The 24718-nt window shown below is 42.3% G+C and overlaps 1 protein-coding gene and 1 long non-coding RNA gene across 6 annotated transcripts in view; one reads left to right on the forward strand and one right to left on the reverse strand.

Annotated features, from left to right (window-relative positions):
- Positions 1 to 754: 754 nt before the first annotated feature.
- LOC138394352 (uncharacterized) lies at positions 755 to 4069 on the forward strand. Its single transcript, XR_011235304.1, has 4 exons — positions 755 to 866; positions 3257 to 3514; positions 3620 to 3858; positions 3978 to 4069. It is a non-coding gene; the product is annotated as an uncharacterized lncRNA (long non-coding RNA).
- A 103-nt stretch (positions 4070 to 4172) lies between these two features.
- Positions 4173 to 24718, reverse strand: part of GTF2I (general transcription factor IIi) — a 98888-nt gene continuing 78342 nt past the window's right edge. For all 5 annotated transcript variants that reach the window (XM_069486228.1, XM_069486233.1, XM_069486229.1 and 2 more), the window contains 16 exons: positions 23142 to 23213; positions 22044 to 22227; positions 21360 to 21418; positions 20877 to 20951; positions 14636 to 14737; positions 14106 to 14171; positions 13739 to 13922; positions 12731 to 12786; positions 12097 to 12177; positions 11055 to 11138; positions 10517 to 10700; positions 9283 to 9311; positions 7564 to 7605; positions 6662 to 6703; positions 6094 to 6169; positions 4173 to 5295 (listed from right to left, as the gene is read on the reverse strand). In XM_069486228.1, the coding sequence (XP_069342329.1) occupies positions 6111 to 6169; positions 6662 to 6703; positions 7564 to 7605; positions 9283 to 9311; positions 10517 to 10700; positions 11055 to 11138; positions 12097 to 12177; positions 12731 to 12786; positions 13739 to 13922; positions 14106 to 14171; positions 14636 to 14737; positions 20877 to 20951; positions 21360 to 21418; positions 22044 to 22227; positions 23142 to 23213 (1319 nt within the window). In that variant the 3' untranslated portion in view covers positions 4173 to 5295; positions 6094 to 6110. The remainder of the gene's footprint in view (positions 5296 to 6093; positions 6170 to 6661; positions 6704 to 7563; positions 7606 to 9282; positions 9312 to 10516; positions 10701 to 11054; positions 11139 to 12096; positions 12178 to 12730; positions 12787 to 13738; positions 13923 to 14105; positions 14172 to 14635; positions 14738 to 20876; positions 20952 to 21359; positions 21419 to 22043; positions 22228 to 23141; positions 23214 to 24718) is intronic.

The following is a 24718-nucleotide window of genomic DNA, read 5'->3' on the forward strand; positions in this document are numbered from 1 at the left end:
AGGCGGGGCTTCCCGTCTGGTCTCTCCAGATGCCATCTTCCTACCCTCGGGCCACTTGGCCTCCCCCAGATGGGCTGGGCCGCCACTTCCTTGGCCAGGAAATCCCCAGGGCTGGGCCAGTGGAGGCAGAAAGTGTGTGGAAAGTGGCTTGGCATCAGGGCGTGGGGCCCGGGCGGTGCCCTATGGGATCTTTTGTCACGGGGGGAACCTAGGACTTCCCGGGATTGAAATAAATCAGCCTTCATGTGGGGCAGTTCTTTCTCGGGTCTAACTTAAACCTCTCCTGCTGCCCCTTCTTGAGCAGCAGCCAGGATCCCCTTTGCAGGCCCTGTGTGACAGTCTCCTGGGCCAGTCCACAGGCCCATTCTCCCCAGTGCCCAGAGCAGCAGGACGGGACCCCAGGCACCCGTGTGCCCGCTGGTGTGTGGGGCCCAGGCTGTAATGGTCGGCAGGTGTCTCTGGGCCGTGACCTTATTCTCTGCCTCCCCAGGGACCCCTCTTCCTTTCTCAGCAAAATCAGACCTGGGGTGGTCTCGGCCTGGCCAGGGATGAACCTTGGGGCCGCACCAGAAGGGAACCAGGTGCCAGCACTCAGGAGATGGCTCAGGGCACACCTGGCCATGCCCCTGGGCATTCTCTTCCCGCTAGACGCTGCCCTCCAGGTTTGGCCTATGGGCGTGGGAGGGGCTTTCAGGGGAGGACACGTAGGCGGTGACCGCTGGGCCGTGGGCTTTGGGGCCTGGAGCCCGGAACACAGGCTCCTCTGCTTCTAGTCGTGCGGCCCTTGGCAAGTTGATTCAAGCTCCAGCCTGGTTCTCAACGGCACGAACAGCTGCGCCCACTTCACAGGCTGCCGTGAGGACGAGGTGGGCTCTCAGGAGGCGCAGGGGCAGCGGGCAGAGGTGGGCGGACAGACTGCCGGCCATGGGCAGGGCGGGCCCTTGCTGTTTAAACTGGGCTTTGAATGAGAATGTCACATACGGGAGCAGGCACTCGTGGGACACTGTGGAGCCACCACAGGCCCTGCCGCCGTGTTCTCGGTTTGGGTGGCCCCACAAGCCCGCCGGGTCTCAAGCATGAGCCCCAAGAGGCCTGCCTGGGAGCTGACACCCACGCGTGGGTGCCGTCCCCGCCTGTTTGGTGTGAAGCTGAACAGGCCCGCGGCCAGGGCTCCCAACAACCCGCGACCGTGTGTCGAATGCTGGCCACTCTGAGTGCCCCTAGACAGCGTCCCGGGAAGAGGCTCTCCCGGAGGATTTAGTCACCAAAAGGGAAAGGACAATTTCAGTCTGAATCACAGAGCAGGGACTGAACAGATCCTTTTAGGACGTACCTAGACTTTATAGCCCATGGCATTTAGGGTTCTGGAAAGTGGGCCTCCTGCTCTTTCGCTGCCCCTGGCTGGTGTTTCACTGACAAGGGCATGGCCTTGATGGGGGTCACCGCTGCTCTACGGCCGAGCAGCCCGCAGCCTGGAGCGCAGGCAGGAAGCTGGTATTACCAAACGCCCTACTCCTGCTCCGGAAACCTGCCACAAACACCTTTACAAATTAGTGTTGCATCACCGCTTGTTTTCAGAGCTAAACTTCCCTGATACTTCCTCAAAGCAAACTTAACAAGTTTACTTTCAGGTGGTAGAGGTGGGGGTAGGGCAGGAAAGGATGTCCCCTCTTTGCAGTGACAGGGTGGCCAGGGCAAACTCCAGGCCAGTCACTCCTGGCTTGGTTTTTAGCCCAGTTTCCAGGTTGAGTTCCACCCACCCTTTGTCATCAACAGGCCACCATCTCTTAGGGACCTGTGATTGCTACGGTCATCTGCAAGCAGCTTTCAAATCTGCCCTTTGAGCCAGGACAGCTGGCAGCCGCAAGGTGAAGCACAGAAAGCGACGGTCCTGCTCACAGCCTGGGGTGGAGGCAGGGACCAGCGAGGCTCACAGCCTGGGGTGGAGGCAGGGACCAGCGAGGCTCACAGCCTGGGGTGGAGGCACGGACCAGCGAGGCTCACAGCCTGGGGTGGAGGCAGGGACCAGCGAGGCTCCGGCAGTTCCAGGTGTAACAGCCCTGCGTGTGCTGGGAAGAGCTGCCGCAAAAGGGGGCAGCAGGGTCTCCTTCTCCCCCATCACAGGACCTCCGGGGCACCTTGGAAATCTTTATTTTCTGAAGCACACGTCCTGAAACTCGGGCTTCCAAGTGGGAAGGCGAGTACTGGATAGTGAACTTCCAGAAGATGCCCATTTGGTGTGTGACAATTATCTGCCCCTTAATGTTTTAGCCAATAAGCCCCTTGAATTTACACAGACCAGGGCTTTGGGGTGTTGTGTGGAAACTAGCAAGGTCACTTAATTTTCCTCGCCAATGGACCTTTTGGCCTGGGGCCGGGGTGGGAGGGCAGAAATGGGGGCCAGAAGGATGCTCACAATACACCTACTGCAAAAGGGAAGTGGTGTCTGCTCTGGACAGAAGATTCTAGGACATAAAGACGGGCGCAACTCCTTCCCAGTGTATACAGTTCCCCAACAATCCCCCAAAGCTCACTTGACACATCATAGGTGATTTAAACTAATTAAAAGATTAAGGCATCACACAGTGTGTTAACTGTAAGGTGAGAACTCGTGCAAGGGATGGTCCAGGCGGGACAGGCGAATGCAAAGATTTCTCATCAGCAGACGAAAGCTTCTGGCTTCAGCACTTGCAGGCAGAGGAGTTGCTGGCCCTTCCTTCAAGCCCCCACCCCGTGCTCTGGGGTCCCAGGGCAGAGGCCACTCCAGGAGCAAAGCCTTGGTTTCCTCACCACCGAAGCACCAGACTCGTGTGAGTTAGCACTCAGCACAACTCAGCCGACAGGGTGCAATTCGCACAGTCCTGGACTGTAGACATTTCTTTGATTTGACAGCTTTTCTGAGGGGAATTTACTCAAGGTAAGAGCTGTCCCCAAGTGGAGTTTGGATTTGGTCACAAAGCCTTTTGTTCTTAGTCACTCTACTACATCACCTGGTAAAATAATTGTATTCAACCTCGAATTATTATGGAATCAGGAAATCGTTTCAGAAAAAATAGCACATTAGATTTACTGAAGAGACCTATCTGAACTCTATTTTGTTTTTCAATCCAGACTCCTGAGCAATAGCGAGGACTGAAACACGTAAAAGCTGCAAGGAGTTAACAATGACCCACTCCACCTCGATGCTCTTCCCCCCCAAATATGGACGCAGCAACAGTGAATTTTTTGTTTTGTGGTTTTTGGTTTTTTTTTTCAGCATGTCCTGAAGGAACTGGGCTTGTTTACTTTAAAGGAGATGCTGGTGGGACAGGAGACGGTTAAGTCACGAGGAAGATGTGGTAGTCTGCCTCTGTGCTTGAGAACATTCTAAATAAATGCCCCCCCCCCAAAAAAAAAAAGAGAGAGAGAGAGAGAGAGAGAGAGAGACGGGTCTTGCTGTGTTGCCCAGGCCGGACCAGAACTCCAGGGCTCAAGTGATCTTCCTGCCTCTGCCACCGAGTCGCTGAGACTACAGGTACACACACCGTTCCAGGCTTAGCAATAAATGCTTTCTACATAGTATGTATGTAGATACAACGTTACGTATATATAGACATGGAATTCTCATAATGGAACACAGGTCTCCTTGGCAAGTCTGCGGTCTCAGCAACGTGTTAGAGGATGAAGTGCATGTAAAGAGCCGGACTCCGCTGCAAGACAGTCTGGAGATGGCCGTGCAGCAGGGGGTGGCACAGTGCTGTGTGTTTACGGACATCTTCAAAGAACCCCGAGATCCCACTGGAGCAGCCGCTGCCTCCTTATGTGTGCTGGCAGGTCCACAATAAAACCAGCTTTGCCTTCCCCGAGCACACTCGCAAGGTACCGAGGGGGCAGGGCCGGGGCTGCGTGGCGGCGGAGGCACCCAGAGCCGCGGGTGAGTTTTCGGTGGGAGGGGCTTACGCTGTGTTTGACATGGGGGGAACTTCTGGTCTCAAAAGCCACACTCAAGCTGCTCCCCGCCCCGGCCTGGACAAGCAACGGTGGTCTCAGCAACAGCACGGACACGGGTGTCCCCGAGAGGCACTGCGACTCTGAACAGCGCCAACCTGCCCCGCGTTCCTCGTTCCACCTGCCACCAAACCGCCCGCGAGTTTCCCCAGACATAATCATGAAAACGCCTTAGAAAGAAATGAATTAGTGTGTGAAAGGCATGGATGGATTTTATTTATTACCCTATATCTACAATTTAATTTGAGGTAAAATATAAGCAACACATAAAAATGCCTATTTCTGCTACCATGTGATATAATTCTCCATCGTGAATAGTGATAAAGCTAATGGGAACTCTACGCCGTCACATACTCTACCTTTCCATATCGCTGGTATTTTACAACTCTTATTGTTTGTGAAGTCTCAACACATGTAAGATTCTCCTACAAATGGCGCAGAATATCAGAGGGTGCAGGATTAGCCTCACTCCCCACACTGTGCCTCAGTGTTACAGGAATTAGAAAATGACGCAGGCAATGGCAGCCCCTTGGGACTGACCCCAGCTGGAACAGTGCTCCAGAGGACTCCATGCCACAACGGTCACAGGACAGTGAGGCTGTAGTGTCATCTAGCTTGCCCAGATCATACCTGATCTTCAACTTCCGGTACACCATGCACTTTATTTGGACGAAAAGTAAAAGTGGAAGAGGTTCTCTGTATATTTCATCTGTAATTCACACGCTGAGATACTGACCTCTGACTGTTAGGTGATCCAGATGGTTTTACTTTTAATTATGATAAAAAACATATGAACCATTATAGAAGCTTAGGAAAAGGTTTAGTCAAATATACAGATACTAACTGTTCACTCAGTCATTAAGGAGAGCCGTGAACAAAGGATCATTTAAATGATTTTTCAAATAGAAAAACTAAAGAACTGAACTATCACAGGAATTTTTCTTCACCGCAGAAGCTGAGATGTTCCAGTAGGAGATATCTTCACTTGATTGGAAAATAAACACCATAGCTGAGGCTCTGCTGAATACGTAAAAAAATCTGATGAGATTCATCCCTGTCATTTTCCCTGTCGTTTTTCCAGCATTGCTGTAAAATCCTTATAATACATTCCAAAGTAAACCAGCCATTCCAAATCTACAGTCACTCTGCTCTTTAATTCAATTCACAGAACTGCTGAAAAAGTAGACATTTCTATCTAAAAGTAGAAAAAAAGGTTTGTATAGAAGGTATTTCTGTTATACAAGTATATTACACAGCTTGGGGCAGTAACAGGTCCGAAAAGCTCTTCTCAACCACTGATACTTTAAGCTAAAATAGGAGAGAAAACAAACAAGCAAGCAAACAGGTTAATCTGATTACAGGAACTTAACGCTCATAAATACCACAATTTAATTTGCAAATTTGATAACAGTTACTTGGATTCAAATGTACTCATAAAATGACAGTCCATGAATTGACAGTATAAGGCAAATTCCATTACAGCAAAAATGTCTGGATAAAAACATCCATTGTCAAGGTGTAGATCAGAACCGACTAAGGTCAAAGCTGTATCCTGTCATTATCATGAAAACATTAAACAGCTGAGGCTCAGGGAGGTTCAACAGGACTTGAGAGTCAAGTTTGTTGGACTCTTGGTCTAGAGCTACCCCTACTATTAATAACCTGGCCAAGTGTGAGAAATCTGAAATAAGAGGCTCGGACCTGTAACTCAGTTATGCAAGGTGAACACTGGATTTGCAGGTCAGTCTGACTATGCAGGCAGTAGTATCACTGTTAAAGGATAAAGTCAAGGTAATGGTACTGACTCAGTGAATTCCAATGAGGAGGACAAGGTTTACTCTATAGATTAGAAACAAAACATTCTCCTGTTAAGGCAAAAGTGCTTTTACATCTTTGACTGAGTGATATATATGAATTCAAGGAAAATCTCTCTGCTTGAATCTTCTAGCTCAAACCATCCAGTAAGGCTTACACTTGGATACCGCATCCTCTGAAGGCGGGGCCAGCCATCTCATGGCTAAAGCAGGGAAATTACACAAGCTAATGAATATGCAGGTGGGCTCAGACGGACCCCGCATGGCAACCCCGACACAGAAGCTGATTTACCCTAGGAGGAAAGAGGTCTACCACGTGGGGTCTGGTTCTTGCTTGATCTGAGAGCTTCCATCAGTCTCTTTTATTTCTATTAAAAGAAACAAAATGGTATCAATTAATTGCACTATGAATGCAAACCTACTCAGTTATAAATCCACTCATGAAAAACAATGTATTAAGTTATGATTTAATAAGAATTACAAAATACTAAAAAAGACATTTTTAGAGAGAGAACAATGTTTCTTTACCAATAAATTCTAAATTTGTTATTTATGTTTTCCAAGCAACAAATGTCATATTACTTGTATGTATAATACGTAGAGGATGTGCACTATCTAGGTTATACAGTAGTCACTCAACTGACATTCAAGAATTCACCAAAAGTCATCTGGGGAAAAATGGAGCAAAATAAGCCCTGAGTCATCTCAACAGCATAAACTGCAAATGCAATTCACCCAGACCCAAAAGAACAAAACCACCACAGAGGTCTAATGAAGTAGATTTAAAAACAGAATTAATCCTTTGTCCTAATAAAAACCTTAAAGAATGTCAGATTTTCACAACCGAACTACCCTTTTACCTTCTGTTGCTGGAACCTCCAACTGGCTTGGCTCAGCTGATTCTAAAGAAAAACATATGGAGAGTTATTTGAACAGCGTTCCAAAGTTGCTTTAAATTAAAGAACCTATAAGAAGGAAGAGGGGAGAAACCCACCAGACTTTGTACACGAAGCACAAGTTTAAGATAAAACAACAGCCACACAGTCTTGATGAAACACACAATTAATCAACTATACTTCCAAATTCCTATTTCTCTGAAATGTGCTATTATTAAGTTCACATATACAGCTGAAGTCTTAAATAACAATCTTAACACCGCTCTACCGTGAAAGCAAGATGTTCCTTTCCCCCCATCCTTCTGTGGACTACTCTAATAACAGCCTTTCATGACTTTCAATGAACCACAGGGTAGCAGGCCATTCCACTTGTTTTTCAAAGAACTTTTCTATTTTTTTCCCATTCCTCGCTCTGTTTGGGGCTCTCGCTTCACTCCAGAGAGAGGCTTAAAGAATGTCAAACACCACAATCCATATGTTTCCACCCAACCCCATCTGGCTCACTGATTTACAGCAGTCGTGACAAACTGACGGCATGAAGAGTGGAGCTGGAAAGCCAACCTGCCTACTCTGACGCTTCATTCTACGCCATCAGTCCTGGGGTTCCTGGCGTCACTCCTGCCCTGGAACAGTGGGTTCACATGGCCTGCAGCCCACGGTGCTCAGTTAGGACCCACAGCCTGAGTTGTGTTGCTATAGGCTTTCAAACACATGCATCGCAAACACAAAGAATAAGTGCGTATATGCTGTGTAACTGAGTCCCCTTGAAGGCAGGCAGCTGTGAGCATGTGAGGCCACACGATTACATGTGGTCCACGCTATTGTGTAAGCAGGGATATTTCTCTGTTTTATGCTGCTTCACTTACCTTGTATCACTGGGCCCTCTGACTCATTCTGATCAACCAATTCTGAAAATAAAGCAGATTAGTTTAAGTAATAATTTAATGACATGTTGTTACACTGAAAAGCATTTTAACATACATTTGCTATCCTGATGCTCCAACTCTGCCATAGCAGGCACTGTATCTTCCTTACGACGAGAAGGGAGCAAACATTAAGAGTCTGGTATGTCCATCAACACCACTAATTCATACTAATTACCATAAACACTAATACACACTACTGCACAAGAATGGGAAAAAAACTGAACATTTTAAACATAAATTCAGGGGCAAACAGGCTTAAAACATAATGTTCTTTGGAAACAAGAAATTGTAAACAGATGAACTGGGATTAATAAAAAAAGACACAATGAAAAAAATTATCATGGGATTTCTTTCCCTGGTGTGATAAAAGCTGAATGTCACAAAAATGATTCAAACTCTTTAATTACTAACATCACCAAATAATAACATATATACCAAGACAGAGGGGTATACTAAAAATAGCCTATAAAAAAACACTCATGTTTGTGGTACAAGCAACAAGTAAATTTTATGACTAAAGTAAAACTCAAAACTTGCTGGCAGAAGACACAGGACTAAACTCATGATCCCGAGGGTGAAGGAGGCCGAGGAACACAGTCAACAGTGGGAAGCAGGCAGGAATAACTACATGGCTCCCCAATTCAAGGGGAAACCGAGGACTGACGTGCTTTTCCTGAACATGGTCACTAAAAAGTCCTAAATGTGACACTGAGCAGGCTTGCTTTTTCAATGAATAAACTGATTAGTTTTGATCAGTCAATGTAGATGGATCTTGAAGAGTTAAAATAGAATCAGAAAAAAATACTGAAATTCTAAAGGTATTAGAAAAGGATGACTTTCACCTTTGTAAATTTTTAATAATAACATTAATAGAACACAAAGCATGCTAGCATAATTAAATCTTGCTCAAAATACTATTTAAAATTATAAATTAAGGAATTAGGGCACGTACATATGTTCACTCAGTAATATTTGAGAGCCCATGTGTGCCAGGTTCTATGCTTACATATCAATAGCAACAAGTTCAATCACATTAAACGACCTACTTTGTCGCTAAAGTCCAGCACAGTAATTATTTAATATATAATAGAAATAACAGTAATCACAAAAATAATAAATATAGATTGTATGTGTTGAGCACAAACATAGTCCAGATGTTGTTCTAGGTTAGATGTCTGCAAACTTTATCCTTATACAGCCAGTTAGAAAATATTTTACGCTTTGCAGGTCACACAGTCTCTGTTGAAACCTCTCAATTTGACCATAAATGAATGGGCATGATGGTGTTCCAATAAAACTTTATTTACAAGAGGCGGGAGCTTGCTGACCTGTTTTAGATACTTTACATATACTCTAAAAGACCTCACGTGCTCTAAAATGCTGCAAAATGGGTCCTATTATCATTTTATGATTGAGTACGCTGAGGATAAGAGAAGTTAAGAAACTTGACTAATTTTACATCTAGAAAGTGCCTGGTGTTTTTTTCCTGACAGCTAAAACAATGACTTTGCATGGTTACCGACGCAGGTAAGCAACACAGTTAAGCACGTATACATGTGTGGATGCACATGCGCACACGCACACACACACACGCACACACACGATACACACACCCCACCCCAGATCCCAGGGGAAAAAAAGACTGCGTGAAATACTCACGGTTATTAATCACAAGCCCTGGAAATGGTCTAAAGAGAGAAACAATTTGTATAATATAAAAATTTATTTTTACTCTACAAGAATTTACATGCATATTCATTTATTTAACTAGCATTTAACCTGTGTCACTTACATACTACATTATTGTGAAACAGTGTCCACTTCTTTGTAATGTTATGAAGACCCAGATATATATGGATAAGCAATGTGGAACACTGCTAGAAAATGTTATACATAGATAGAGGAAAAACAAAAAATAGGGACACAGAGAAGGGAAGAGAGCAAATCTAGTTAAATGGTGTAAGGGAAGAAGGCTTTCTGCCTGTGCCCTGGGAAGGGTGTAGAGAATGGCCATGGTTAGCGGGACAGAAATATGGGCTCTTTAGGGAAAGAGGCTTGGGGGAAGATGAGTGCATGAGAACAAGCCTCGAGAAGGTAATAAAGCAGCGATTTCTGGGTGCTGGTCCTAAAGGATTTGTACCAGAGACAGTGGGAACTTGACAATCCACTGATTGGGTAGATTTAGTGGTAGCTAAGGTTTTAGGGGGTTGGAACTGAGAAGAATCAAGATAACTTGGGATTTCTGCTTGGGTAGATGTCACTTACTGTGACAACGAGATATTAATGAATAATTCTCATAATGCAGTTAGAGGTAGGTGTAATCATCATTTCTACTCTGTGGCCAAGGAGCTCCCTGTTAGGAACAAATTGTCATCTGCATTTTACAGACGAGGAAACAGAAGTGACTTGGCTAAGAAATGACTGACTTGGAACTGAACTCTTATCAGGCCCGGAGTCCCTGCTGAGACGCTGTAAGACAGAGGCTGGCAAAATTTTTCTGTAAAGCACCAGAGAGTAAATATTTTAGGCTTTGCAGGCCATGCTGTCTCTGTCCCAACTACTCAACTGTACAATGGAACAAGACAGCAGCCATGGGTAATACATAAACAAACGGACGTAACTGTGTTTCCCTAAGACTATAAAAACAGGTAGCAGGCCAGATCGAGTCCACAGGCCGTTATTTGCCAACTCTTTGCCTTAGAAACTGAAGAATTAAAATAGCTCAGGTAGGAGAGAATCTAGTATTATAGTAACTAAACAAGTATCTTTATTTGTTCATTTCATTATATGGTATCTTTGATTCTATTACGACACACGACTGCACTTTAGAAGATGGCTTAGCCTCATGATCTCCAGATATATTTTCGTGACTAAGTAAGAAACTCTAACTTACCTAATGACTGTGAATTTGATAAACTCAGCAGAATCTAAGATCCTTCTCATGGAGCTGATCTCCAGGTAGCTGGGGGCTTTGAAAGACACCCCAGGAGGCATGCCATCAACCACCACACAGCCAGGGTTGATTGTGATTTTCCTGTAGGGAACTTTCACAGGGAAACCCATACCAATAGCTTCACCTATGAGACAAATAGCATAAAAGCACAGATTAATCTGTCACCTTAAGAAGTATTTGAAAAAAGCACGAGAGTAACATTTACTTAAAAGACTATCCCTGCAGTTTAAACTAATGTCTTTGCATATTTCAAACTTAAATATGAATCTTAATCTATTAACTTTGATAGTGACCAGCAACAGCATAACATTTAATGTTTCCTTATTAAAGAAATTTAGCAAAAACCAAATACTTTTTTATTATAGTTTTTTCTAATAGGAGGATTATAACTACCTGACCATCATCTTATTGAAAAGATCTTATTAAAACACCATCTCTTTGCTTACTGCAATATGTACTTTGCAAATGTAAAACTTACCAAATTTTCGACTGAAGAGGTCATTCACTTGCTCTCTTAGCTGTCTAGCTTTTTCAACTTTTGACAGTCTTTCATTATCATCGTCTAAAACAGGTAAGAGAAAAGCCAAAACTTAATAATGCACTTTTTTTTTAAACAAGAGATGGGGTCTTGATATGCTGCCCAGGCTGTACTCAAACTCCTGGGCTCAAGTGAGCCTCTCACTTCAGTCTCTTGAGTAGCTGGGACTACAGGTACGTCCCACCATGCCCGGCTGAATAATGACTTTTAATTCCAAATAAATTTTTAGGAGATCTATGTAATTTTAGGAGTATTTACACATTTTGAACTAATCAAGTTTGAAATTGTTTAAAATTACAATACCAAACTGAAAATGCTTTAGCTTTATTTGTGCTACAAAGACTGCTGCCTGATGTTTTATATAGATTTCTTTCTTTCTTTCTTTTTTTTTTTTTTTTTTTGAGACAGAGTCTCACTTTATTGCCCAGACTAGAGTGAGTGCTGTGGCATCAGCCTAGCTCACAGCAACCTCAAACTCCTCGGCTTAAGCGATCCTTCTGCCTCAGCCTCCCGAATAGCTGGGACTACAGGCATGCACCACCATGCCCGGCTAATTTTTTTCTATATATATTTTAGTTGGCCAGATAATTTCTTTCTATTTTTAGTAGAGATGGAGTCTCGCTCTTGCTCAGCCTGGTCTTGAACTCCTGACCTCGAGTGATCCACCCGCCTCGGCCTCCCAGAGTGCTAGGATTACAGGCGTGAGCCACCGTGCCGGCCTAGATTTCTTAAAGGAACAGATTAGACATCTGGATGGGTAACAGGGTTTAGCTCATGCCAAGTGTAATAACTACCCAGAGCTGGTTAGAAATAAACTGTAGTTCATTAGCAACTTCTGCAGGGACCAAAGAGGAGTACAAGGCAGCTCGAAGTATATTTGATGTCCCTGAATGACTAATGCAAACTCCTGTAATCTGTGTTAAGAAAGTCTGAAAAAACTGAAGAGACCCTACAAACTATGATAAAGGCAAAGAAATCATACCTGGAATTGTCACCTGAATGATGTTAAGATCTTCAACACCTGATGCAGTAGTATTAACATTGGGTGATGAATTTATTTTTCCTTAAAATACAAATTTAAAATTAGAGTTTGTAGAAAAAAAAAAAAAAAACAGTCAAAATCTTCTCTAAGAATCAGGGAGTTACTGGCTTACAATCCACACTATATGAGACAGTATTTTGCCTCAACCTTGGTTCAGGGTTGTTTCTTCTCAGGTATGTTTTATAATTTTAATAGGATATTAAGCTTCCTGAAAGACTATTTTTCACTGTTTTGCTCTTCCACCACTACTGCAAATGCATTTCTTTCTTTCTTATTTTTTTTGAGACAGGATCTTGCCTGGGCTAGAGTGCAGTGGTATATCATCACAGCTCACTGCAACCTCAAACTCCTTGGCTCAAGTGATCCACTCAGCGTCTTAGCTGGGACCACAGCTGTGAACCATCACGTCTGGCTAATTTTTCTGTTTTTTGTAGAGACAGGGTTTCACTGTGTTGCTCAGGCTGGTCTTGAACTCCTGGCCTCCCAAAGTGCTAGGATTACAGGCATGAGTCACCGTGCCCAATCCTGCAAAATGCATGTCTAACAGTTTGTTTTCTAGAGCAAAGACACTCACTTGGAGGGCTCTTAGAGGAGGTGCTCTCCTTAATTGCTGTCTCAAACATTTCAGGCCTAGAAACAAAAGAGAAGAAATTAAAAAATCTGTGCTAATCCAATAAGAAAGCTAACAGTGAATCTCAAATAAGCAAAAGATTTAAAAAACAGTAATTCTTGAAGTATATATTTAATTCTTAATAATGGAAGAATAGAAATAAAATGGTACTAAAGGAATACATCCAAAAAGATAAATTCTGATTGTGATGTTAACATCCATCCTACCCCTTTCTATGCACCCCCTCCCTTTCCTCATACTAGTTTTACTGACATCCTCTTCCCAAGGTTAGGCTGTATCCTGAAAAAAATCAGTGCCACACTTGGGAAGGGAAACACAAGGCGAGCTGTGAAAACGAGCAGAGTGTCTCACTCAGGAAGCAGAACCAGAAGCCTTAGCTGCTGCCAACTCTACAGACCTGGCCAAAAGCATAAAAGGTGGTCATTATGCTCGGCAAGGCCAGCTTTGATTATTTGACAGATACCTGGGTGACTCAAAAGTAAGCCTTACACCAAGTAAATAAAACCTAAAATTCATTTCAATTAATTTCAAATAATTATCATCAGTACATATTTTTAATTTTCAATTACTATCTATTTTGATTAGTAGCCCAATTCATAGATGTTCCAGCAAATATAGGAGAAATTTAAAATATTCTTTAAGTTGAAAAAATAAAAGGTATTTAGAAAACGGAACCACTGCTTAGATTCCAGCAGCATCCACCAGTAATAACACGACTGTGGGCAGATGTAGCGGTAGAAGTTATTACCTCTCTGGTATGCTAGGCCCTCCTTCTCTTCTTCTAACTGATTAGGGAAAATTTAAAACATATGCAAAAGTACAGCTTAAAGAAGAGCTTTTTTGACTCTAGAGCTAATTTAGCCCTGCCATTAATGAAAACCCAGGTTCCCATCTCCCAGTGGCAAACAGTATCAATTCACGGCCCATCCGGTTTCATTTTAATTTATTTACTTTTTAATGATGAACTTAATTTTGGCTTTGTTTCGGAGGATCTTCTCCAGCCTTGGAATGCCAAAAGTAGACGGTCTCCGGAACGGCACGCCCTCGGGTAAGCCTTCCACGTAGAAGTCTTCCGGGAAAGACTCGAATAACGCAAATGGCACCTTCACCGCTTGTTTAAGGCCAAGAGCTTCACCTGTAAAACAGCCACACACACAGGACAGAACATGGGAGGCATGATGAAATTCAAGCCTCAAAAAGCCAAACATTTCAAATGATAATAATATTTAAATGTTAAATATTCCACTCTACTTCCTTTTTTTCTACTTATAAAAAAACTACCTCATATTTTAATAACAATGTTCCAAAATAAACTTACCGCATTTTTCATTGAAAAGATTTTCAACTTTCTGTTTTAGGTCTGTGATTTTGGCATTCCAGGCCTCTGCATAAAAACACAACATGGATAAACTGTAATACTTTCCGACAAACATTCACAAGGGCAGGAATTTTTCATCTTATTTTATTGTGCACCTTTAAGTACAAAGTATAACACACAAATGAAAACCCCTCAAAATCATCCCCTCAAAATTATAGTGTCTACTACATGCCAGCTATAGTTCTAAGTATTTTAAAAGACTTAATATTTATAATCCTTATAATAACACTATGATGCAGAAGTAATGTTATCACCATTCCGCACATAAGGAAAACAGGTCACAGAGTTATAAAGTAGTAAGTAGTCTCAGATTTGAACCCAGGAGTCTGGTTCTACAGTCTGTGCTTTTAATCTTTGAGATATATACTGCCTAACCAAATAAAAAAAAACAATTCACCTGGTAAAATAAGGCACTACTAATTTCTTTTATTTAAAATGATGACATAAAGAAAAATAAAATGCATATTTACCAAAGGAAAATTCTCTCCCTCGAGGCTTGAAGGGAACATTAGAACCATTAGTCTGGGTAGGGGTTCGAACAGCTGAGGTTTGAGGATTGTTGTTATTAGGGCCTGAAAGAGAATTAAAAAAAAAATCATAATCGACACATATTTAATTATACTTAAGTACTACTTGTGGTTTCTCCAGGACACACTCTAAGTCCAGCCTGTGCTGGAAAACAAACCTAAGTTCAAATGAACACGGGCTTTCCTGCTGGTTCCAGACCTCCACCCCGCTTCCCATTTCCAGTTCGACACTCTGCAACATCATTTCCACCGGAAAGACAATCAGCTTTCTGGCTGATCTAAGATACTGCAAACTACAATGCTTCATCATGCCCTTTGGAACCATCTAACTTTTGGTTACCTCTGTTTGCTTACATAGTTTTCCTTTAGCCCTTAAACATAAGCACAACTTTAGGTATCACTATCCCTACTATTAAGCGTTCCTTTGGATTTTCCAGTGGCTCAGACTTATGCTTTTATTGAATTCTTAACACAACTTAGAAATAATGTCACAGTTTATCTGTTGTTTTCTATGAAATGAAAGTGAGTATTAATTCCAGTTATGCATATAAACCTCAGAACTTGAAGTTTCTTATGTAGGAACATCTAATGCTTATAAACAGTAAGCAGCATTTTAATCTAAAGTAAGCTATTTTTAAAAGCATGAACAAAAGAGCCAAGATGATGTAAAACTAAAGAGAAGCTTCATCTGAATTCTTTGGAGTATAACCAACTTTTTTTTTTTTTTGAGACAGAGTCTCGCTTTGTTGCCCTGGCTAGAGTGAGTGCCGTGGCGTCAGCCTAGCTCACAGCAACCTCAAACTCCTGGGCTTAAGCGATCCTCCTGCCTCAGCCTCCCGAGTAGCTGGGACTACAGGCATGCGCCACCATGCCCGGCTAATTTTTTCTATATATGTTTTTAGTTGGCCAGATAATTTCTTTCTATTTTTAGTAGAGACGGGGTCTCGCTCTTGCTCAGGCTGGTCTCGAACTCCTGATCTCGAGTGAGCCACTCGCCTCGGCCTCCCAGGCGTGAGCCACCGCGCCCGGCCATAACCAACATTCTTAAGATACATCTGAAACTTCCAACTTCCCGATTTGCAGAAATGTTTGTGTAGGCTCTCGGCTTCCACCTCAATCGCCTGTGGAGTATCTACTTCCAATGCCTGCCTTCACATAAACGAGTTCTGCTTCACTAACATTTTTTGCAGAATACTATTACTAGCCAACCGTGCACACTGGCCACTGTGCCGAGCACGCTATGTGTCGTCGCTGGCTGACTCTTCACGCAGTACTGCTGCCACATCCACTTTAACCACGGAGGAGCTGGGCGACAGGGCTGTGTGACTTGGCGTTAATTATGCTACGTGGTGGAGCTGGGACGCGGGGACGCCAGCATGCAGAGTCTGGCTCCTCAGCACTCTCTAACGTACTTGTGGACAAGAATTGCACGAACCATTTCATAAATCTGAGCAAGTGATGGCAAACACACAGCACACCATTCCCTATAAAATGTCAAGCCTCAACATTCTAGTCTTTGTTTAAAAACTCCTAAATAACCACCACAGCTTCCTTAGATAGAACAGTAATGAAAGCAAGGGTCCCTGGACCAGCTGGCCGTCACAGCCTGGTTTACCTGGCAGGTGTATCCACACAGATCAATCAGAACATTCCACAACCACGGTTTTAGAAAAGGCCACTAAGGTTACCCAACTAACATCCCTGCCTAAGCTCCCAGCTCACGAAGCAAACTTTCAGTCACAAGTGGGCAAGAACAGAAGAAACATGGTCAGATGACACAACTGAGTTCACGGAAAAATCTTATTCTTACGTTAAATTAATAAACCGGCATTCTGGTTTATACTTATGTGAGGAAACACTATACATCCATTAGGATGGCTAAATTAAAAAGAATACCAATGCTGAGTACCGTGAGGATGTGAGGCCATTGGAATCCTCACGTTCCAGGTAGGAGTGTAAAGTATAAGCACTCTGGAAAACTGTTAAGCAGGTTTTTTAAAAGTCAAAACCCAGTGACCATACTCCTAAATGCCCGCCAAAGAAGGAAAGCCTATGCCACACTTTGTGCACGAAGGTTCACAGCGTGTTTAGTAGTCAACGACTTGAAAACACAAACGTCCATTAACAAGTAAATGTATGAGCAAAATGTGGTGAATGGACACAAGGGAAGAACACTCAGCAATAAAAGGAAATACTGAAATATGTAACAACAAAGATACATCTAAAAACATTACGTTGAGCTAAAGAAGCCAACTAAAAAAGACTGCATACACCATTATTCCGTTTATATGAAATTGTAGAATAGGCCAGAGTAACCTATGGAGACAAAACCAGACCAAGGCTTGCCCACGGCCCGGGGAGGGCAGGAGCAGCTGCTGAGGACGTGGAGCTTCCCGGCTGTCGGAGAGGTTCTGTACGTTAACTTGAGTGGTGGTGCAGGGGTGGAGTTTTCAGAACTCAAGCTGTACAGTTCAAATGGGTGCATTCTGCTGCGTTAAAATTATACCTAAAACTATTTTTCAAGTAATGAGAAATTCCAGTTATAAACATGTATAATTTGAAAGAGAATTATTAATAAGGGAAAAGGTATGTCCCTTCGATCACTAACTTCTGGACAATAATGTCCTAGACTTGGACAAAGCTCTTGTCTATTTAAAACAACCTCAAGATACTAACAACTATGTTATGGTATTTTAACGAATATAAACTAAATTCAGAGTCCATTTACAGCAGTGGTTAGACAGTACGTAGCTAACATAAAGGTCTGTCTATTACAGGACAAAGCCTTCCATCTGCGGCAGAGGTTTAGCAATACAAAGCTCCTCACTGCTCACGTGAAGACAAGTCTCAACCATTCTTCATTCACCCGTTGCTGACCTAAATGCTTTTCTTTTGAATCAGAAACCAAAACTACAGAGGAAAAGTACAAGTACACAGAGTGGGGATTTAACCTGAGGATGGTATTTTCTCCAATTTGGAAACGCACTGTCTTGTGTGACAAATGGGTTCACTCCTACCTTGTCTCCCCTGCTTGCGCCACTACAAAGCAAGAAAAGCTAAATATTTGCATTTCCATGCAAAATTGTTCTAGATAACATATTTATTTGTATTTAATAATTCAAACCCCAAAAAGCTAAACAGAATTTTAAAATATGACCCCATAAAATGTCATATATGAATGTTCATATTAGTAATATTCATTACAGTGAAAATGTGGAAACCCAAATGTCCATGAAGTGATGTGTGAATAAACAAAATGTGACCTATTCATACTACGGAAAGCTCTTTATTAATACAAAGAAATGGACATCCATCATCAGGATGGCTATTACTAAAAAAAAAAAAAAAAACCCAGAGAAAATACCAAGTATTGGCAAGCTTGTGAAGAAACTGGAACCCTCACGCAATGCTGTGGAAAATGGCATGGTGGCTTCTCAAAAAATTAAGTACAGAATTATCAAATGATCTAGCAATTCCACTTCTAGGTACACACCCAAAAGAAACGAAAAGTGGGGACTATAGCAGATTTTTTGTGCACCTAAGCTCAGGACGGCATTATTCACAACAGCCAAAAGGTCGCTGCGGGGACTGGGAGGAGGAGAATGCGTCCTCAGTGTTTCATGGGGACAGAGTTTCAGCTGGGGAAGATGAAAAGGTTCTGGAGATGGACAGTGGTGACGGTTGCACAAGAATGTGAATGCACTTATTAGTGCCACAGAACTGTACAAACATGGTTACAATGGTAAATTTTATGTCCTGTATATTTAGCCAAAAAAAATTTTTTTTTTTGAGACAGTCTTGTTCTGTTGCCCAGGCTAGAGTACTGTGGGGTCAGCCCAGCTCACAGCAGACTCCTGGGCTCAGGCAATCCTCCTGCCTCAGCCTCCCAAGTAGCTGGGACTATAGGCGCATTGCCACCACGCCCAGCTAATTTAAAAAAAAAAAAATTTTTTGTACAGATGGGGTGTCTTTATGTTGCCCAGGCTGATCTCAAACTCCTGGCCTCAAGTCATCCCCCCCTCCCCCCCGCCCCTCCCAAAGCACAGGGATTATAGATGTGAGCTACCACTCCCGGCTCAAGCTCTCCTCTTCAGAGGTTCATACCATTGTCTTATGCCACCCTTACTGCTTTTACAGATATATCACTGTATGATAAAATACTTTCTTCGCTGCCTCTTAACCTAAGCATGTGTTATTCAGCTTCGTGACTGCGTGTCTTCTCATTGTCCCCTCTTTCCTTCTGAACTTGTTCGCTGTCTTCCTTGTGCCCTCTAATCTTGCCATGCTTGTGAAGTTTGGGGGCCAATACTCCTTCAATTGCGTCCCTCACCAATTTGTCCAAAGAAGACAGCATAGAGCGATCACTTTAAGACTACCACTGCTAAGACCCTAGAACCAGCCGGGTCCCAGGACTTCTTCTGACCTTAAACGTCCTAGAGATACCAAGTACAGATGGAACAAGACATGTAATCATTCTCTCTAGAACATGAGATTACTTGTCACCACCACTTGGACTTTACTGATCAGCACTGTCGCTCACGTTGATCTCCTCTACCAGGAAGGGATCTCCTGTGGCTCTGCCTGGCTAAATTCTGCTCTCCCAGCAAGGTCTAATTTACATGCAGTCTTCTCAATGCAGTTCCTATGGCCTCAGAAGTAACCCTCCCTTTTGTATGTAGTGTTACTGTTCACATTGGTCAAATCTCTACAGATTCAGGTCCAGGTTTGTCTGGTTATGCATTGTCTTTTTGCAAAAAAAAAAAAAAAAAAAAAAAAAAAAAACCACCACATGTACTTTACAAGTAGCTCCTTCAGGAAAAGATGGCAGCTTGTGTATAAATAAAGGACTGAATGTATTTTTAATTCTTGGCATTTCTGAGCAGAGATAGTTCATGTGGTGGATGGAGTCTGTAAGTTGCTCAAGGCTGCCTGTTGCTTTCAGGTGAGGAAACAGGTTCTCTACGCGAGATAACTGAATGGGGACTGTTACGCCACTAAACAGCAGCACTGCCAACGTTTATTACCAAACTTGAAACCTAAGACATAGAGAAATCTCCTAATGCGGTTATTTCCTTCTGTACTTAAGAAGAGACAAGAAGAAATATCCACACTCAACAGTTGGTTGAGGACTGTCTATGGTATTATATGAAGTATTTTAATAGTGTGAACCTGAAAAGTTGAAAATTCCGCAGACCCAATGGGAGTGGAGAGAAGGAGGTTAATCTGAGCACGTAGCAGAACTACTTTAACCCAAGGTACTGCTAGTTAAACCACCCCTAAACTTTCTTCCCAAAAGGAGCAGGAAAAATGAAGGGGAGAAAAAAAAGATAAGAAAAAAATTCCATATTACTCCGCACCCTAACTTTCGTATTAGGAAAGAAAAGCATTTTAGGGATTTTCTTCATCAATTTATGATCCATGAAAGGATGGCCTTGCTTGCTAGCGAAGTAACAGAAACATTATCAACTCATAGTTTTTCAATAAGGGCTAAAATCCATCATATGAGCTTCCCCCCCCCCACAGGCACTCCGCCAGGTCCACTTTCACAGCATCTGAAAAGAGCCCAATACACAGAAAGGAAATGTAAATCTTTCTCTTTACAGTCTCCCCAAACTGCGTTTTAGAATTTGCTTTTCGCAGCCCAGAAGGGTTCCAGTAGACACAGTCCCCCCCACCACCCCCAGTTCCTGTCCTGGGGGCAGAGTCAAGGAGGAGACCACAGTCATCAGCGATAAGCCTGTCTCCAAAGGGAAGGCAGCCGGAGAGAAGATGCGGAGGCAGCAGAGTCCTGTTAATTTGGCTACAGCCATAAATCATCTTCACCCTGTTTCAACTCCTAAATCACAGGCCTGAATACCTGGTTCTCTCTGCTGACATTTTCTCCCTCTTTTTCACTTCCCCGTTGGCTCTTTTTTTCTGAAAGAAATGAAACAGACTTTTCTTCTTTCTATCCTAATCCTTGTCTGGAGAAATCATTCTCAAAACCTGCCTGCACCAAGCTTGCACCTCTGTTTTCAGGTAGAGGTTTTCAAAATTTCAATTAGAAACATTCAGAAATTTAGCTTTATCACAGGTAGCTATTCATATGTAGTAAACCTAGGGTTTTTTGGTAAAAGCTCATTTACATAAAAATACAGGTAGTGAACTGAAGAATCAACAAGTGATGCCAGGAGATGGCCCCTACCTTCCACAGTGACCTCAATTTCAGGAACCTTTGAATTACTCCCAGGGCTGCGTGGTCTTTTGGGGGACTGCAATGCTGTGAAACAAGCACACAATTACTTTTATAAGTTGTAAAAAAATAAATACAGAAGGGGATGCTTGATAAAAGCAGAGTATTAAAATTCATACAGTTTGGCTCTTTTCAAAGAAACCTGAAGAATTAAACTGGCAGTGTAATCCTCCACATGGTTTCAACAAAGCTGTGGAAACACGAATGAAGGAGGATTGCAAACATGAAATTCTCAATGAAATGTTTAAAAGAAAAAAAGAGGTCCCCTAAATAAAGTAACCTTAAAAAGCAAAGACACAAACTGAAAGATCCGCAAAGACACAAACTGAAGGATCCACAAAGACACTGGCCAACGATTCAGCAAGACTTAAGTACTGTTGATAAAGAATGTTTTAATGCACTGAAATATACTAAAGAGTATACATAATCTCTTACCTTTAGTGTTTATTTTACTAGCCATTCCAGGAGGCAAGTAGGAAACAACTAGTTCAGGTCTAGAAAGAAAACCAAGAAATATTACAGTAGCCAGTACAGCAGGGTATTCACAGCTAGCAAAAACAGTCATAACCAGTGTTTCTTATAAAGGCGTTTACAGAATCAGCCTGCAATGCAATGAGAATTCCTATCATTATGGACAAAAAACCCTGACTTTTCCTTCCCATCACTATCTGATAAAAAGAATAAATGATTTTTTTCAAGAAAACGAAAATTAACACTAGTTTATTTTCTTCAACTACTGAAATTCTGCAGAAATGTACATAAGAAACTTAATCACTGATACGTAGTTGGTCACAACATTGACCAGGAATAACAGAACAGATAAAAACCAACATTTTAAACTTCCATTCACGAATTTAGGAATGCTAAGAGACACTACAGTGTCTCTAAACACTACTGGGCGGCAGTTGTTGCTTTTCTCCTTGTACTGATGAAGGACAGGACAGAGTATCTGCAGAGGCAACAGACAATGCCAGGACGGCAGCTCAGAGCTAGGCTTTTCCATCAAGGACTTCAAAACCATACCTGTCACTTTTGGCTGGAAAAAAAAAAAACAACTAACAGGCATATAATTTTATTTTCTTAAGTCCAGAAATGACTACAATGGAAAACAGAACTTACTTTTTAACAACAAACTTGATTTTATTACTCCCACGGACAATCCTTTCAAGTCGTGGAATTCCAAACCAGGTAGGGCTTCTAAAGGGAATTCCTTCAGGTAAGCCTTCTACATAAAGGAACTCCGGATTTGATTCAAACACAGGATATGGTACTTTTACTGCCTCAGTGAGTCCAAGAGCTTGAGCTGAAAGGATAAGAGAACATAACTTATGAAAGATAAAATTTTACTACCTTTTATTTGTGTCTGCATTCTCAAACAAGTTATGTACAAGTTCTCTATAATCTAGCAATATCCACGTATATTGAAGGCATTTGGCTTAGTATATTGGGCAAATTTGAAGAACAAGCCTTAAAAAATAAGTACTTTTAAGAGGAACATTTTAACACTTTAAATCAAAAGGATAGTTACGTTATTAGTCAAAACGACCCCTGTGCTCTGGGCAGAATTGAACCAAGGCCATTTCACACAGCAATGGCGCCTACCCAGCCTTTGTTATCATCTAGATGCAAGCTGGCTATTTACAGACAGGAGCTGTGTGTGCTGCATCCAAGCAGAACTCATTAAGTTAGAGTGATCAGAGGCAGAGTAATCAAGATTCCTGATCTGGGACACAAAACGTCAACACCAGGTATTACAATAATGGACAGGAAGGCCCCGGGAATACTGCTATCACTCCCCACTCCTTACTTCCTTTTCCATGACAGATACACCCAATCAACTGAAACACTCTTTCTTGCTGAGCCTCCTCAGAATCCTTCTCAAGACAGCGCTCCAGGAAACCGCTGTCAACAAATCTAAGTTGAAACAAATGGTGAAACCTATTTGCCACACCGGTGTCAGCCAGACAGAAGCACAGACAATGGAACTAGATGCACCCGACTCCTCCCTTCCTCTCCCACTGTGAGATATGAGAAAACTAAATCCACGAGAAACACAGCAATTTGCTTGGTTTCAGTAGTGAGTTTAGTAGTAGAAATAAACTAAAACCCATGTTCTGGGACCTTCCTTCTTTAGGTCCTGAACTTGAATGAATTAATTCAGACATGGCCCTTTATTCGTGTTTTTAAAATAAGACCTAACCACTGTATTTTACTTACCAAATTTCAAATTAAAAATCTCTTCCACTTGCTTCCGTAGCTTGGTAATTCTGACATTCCAATCCTCTTTGACTGGAAATCAAAAATAAATCTAATTAATGGTGTTATTTATTGGCACTGACACAAATTAGACTGGATTTCAGGACCAGAATGTAGATACTCATCTTTCCAGTAATTCTCTTAATTGGATTATGTTTAAAACCAAAAACTCTGGGTCTTAAGGGAAAAAATAATTTTCTGTACTTGTCAAATATCAAAAGAACTGCAGGGAGAAAATTAAAATTTAAGTTCACAGTATAAATATGGAAAAATTTGTTTATATGAAAGATTGCTCAAAATTTGTAGTTCTCATACATTCCTCCTTGGAAGTACATCAGGAAACTGGGAGACCACAGCTGGGAGACCACCTATGAAAGGCCTAAGGGCTCCCAGACCAGGTTCAGCAAGTACAACTTGACTTTTATTTGCTTTCTGTACAGGCAGTCCTTGTTTTATCTAACACATGTTTGCCAAGAAATTCACATAAAACAAAACTTCACTAATCAAAGCAAGTTTCCCCATTAGAAATAAATGGTAAAGCAATCAGGGAGATGTCACTCAACCTTACTCACATCTACAATCTGGTTTCTTTTTCTACCCATTATTTATGAGACAACCATTACATTTTAAATGTAACAAAAATAAAGAAAAAACCGACAAGCTACTATAAAAGACTTGTAGAATGTCACTTACTTGGCCAGGTGTTCAGGGCTTACTGGAGGAGCTATGGATGCAGAGGATGGAGGTGGACTTGGGGACAACGGAGGACGATCAGAGTTATTGGATAATTACAAGAGGGAAAGGGAGAAAGAGAAAATGGTACAGACTGTAGAAAAATAGCTTAAGTGAGGAAGTCATCTGTGTTTGCTGACAAAGGCAGTGGAAAAGGTTGGAGAAGTTCTGAAAATACTGCTAAAGGTTGGCGGCTTCAGAAAATCTTCTTTTAACATTTCCTCTACCTTAAAAGAAAACCTAGCATCTGAGAGGTTTAGTATAAGTTGCTTTTCCCCTCTGGACTTCACAGTAGTCCAACCATTCAGCCAGAGATAACTCTGGTATGAACCAAAGTTGAGTGACTACTAACAGACATCTAGACTCTCCTTCTGTAAGTTCACTTCTGTTAACTTGCTGCTTGGCCTCCTCTTCTGCCCACCTCCCATCTTCAGCATTTGCTAGGCCAGCGTGCAAAATGCCCCTCACATCGCATTCCCCATTCCTCTCCCTCAAAGCCCCATTACCCGCCATGCTACACAACCTTCTCCCACGTGACACCCATCTTTCACCAAACCGAGGACAAAGTACACCCAAGCAGCAATTCCTGACTTGAATTATCCCATCAAAAGATTCATGCCTGGTTCACTGGAAGCCCAGTTAAGATTTTGTTGGAATGAAGAATCTACAGCCTTTAACTTTTTCCAAGGTCTTTTATGAATGGTAGAAAGTCAAGTGTTGTTAATGATCGGGAAAATCGAGATTCTCCTTTTGATGATAGGCCTTTAAACTCTACCTGAAGACAGCAGATCAGGTACTGCTTGATT

The sequence above is a fragment of the Eulemur rufifrons genome, chromosome 14, assembly GCF_041146395.1.
Source record: "Eulemur rufifrons isolate Redbay chromosome 14, OSU_ERuf_1, whole genome shotgun sequence".
Taxonomy (NCBI): Eukaryota; Metazoa; Chordata; class Mammalia; order Primates; family Lemuridae; genus Eulemur; species Eulemur rufifrons.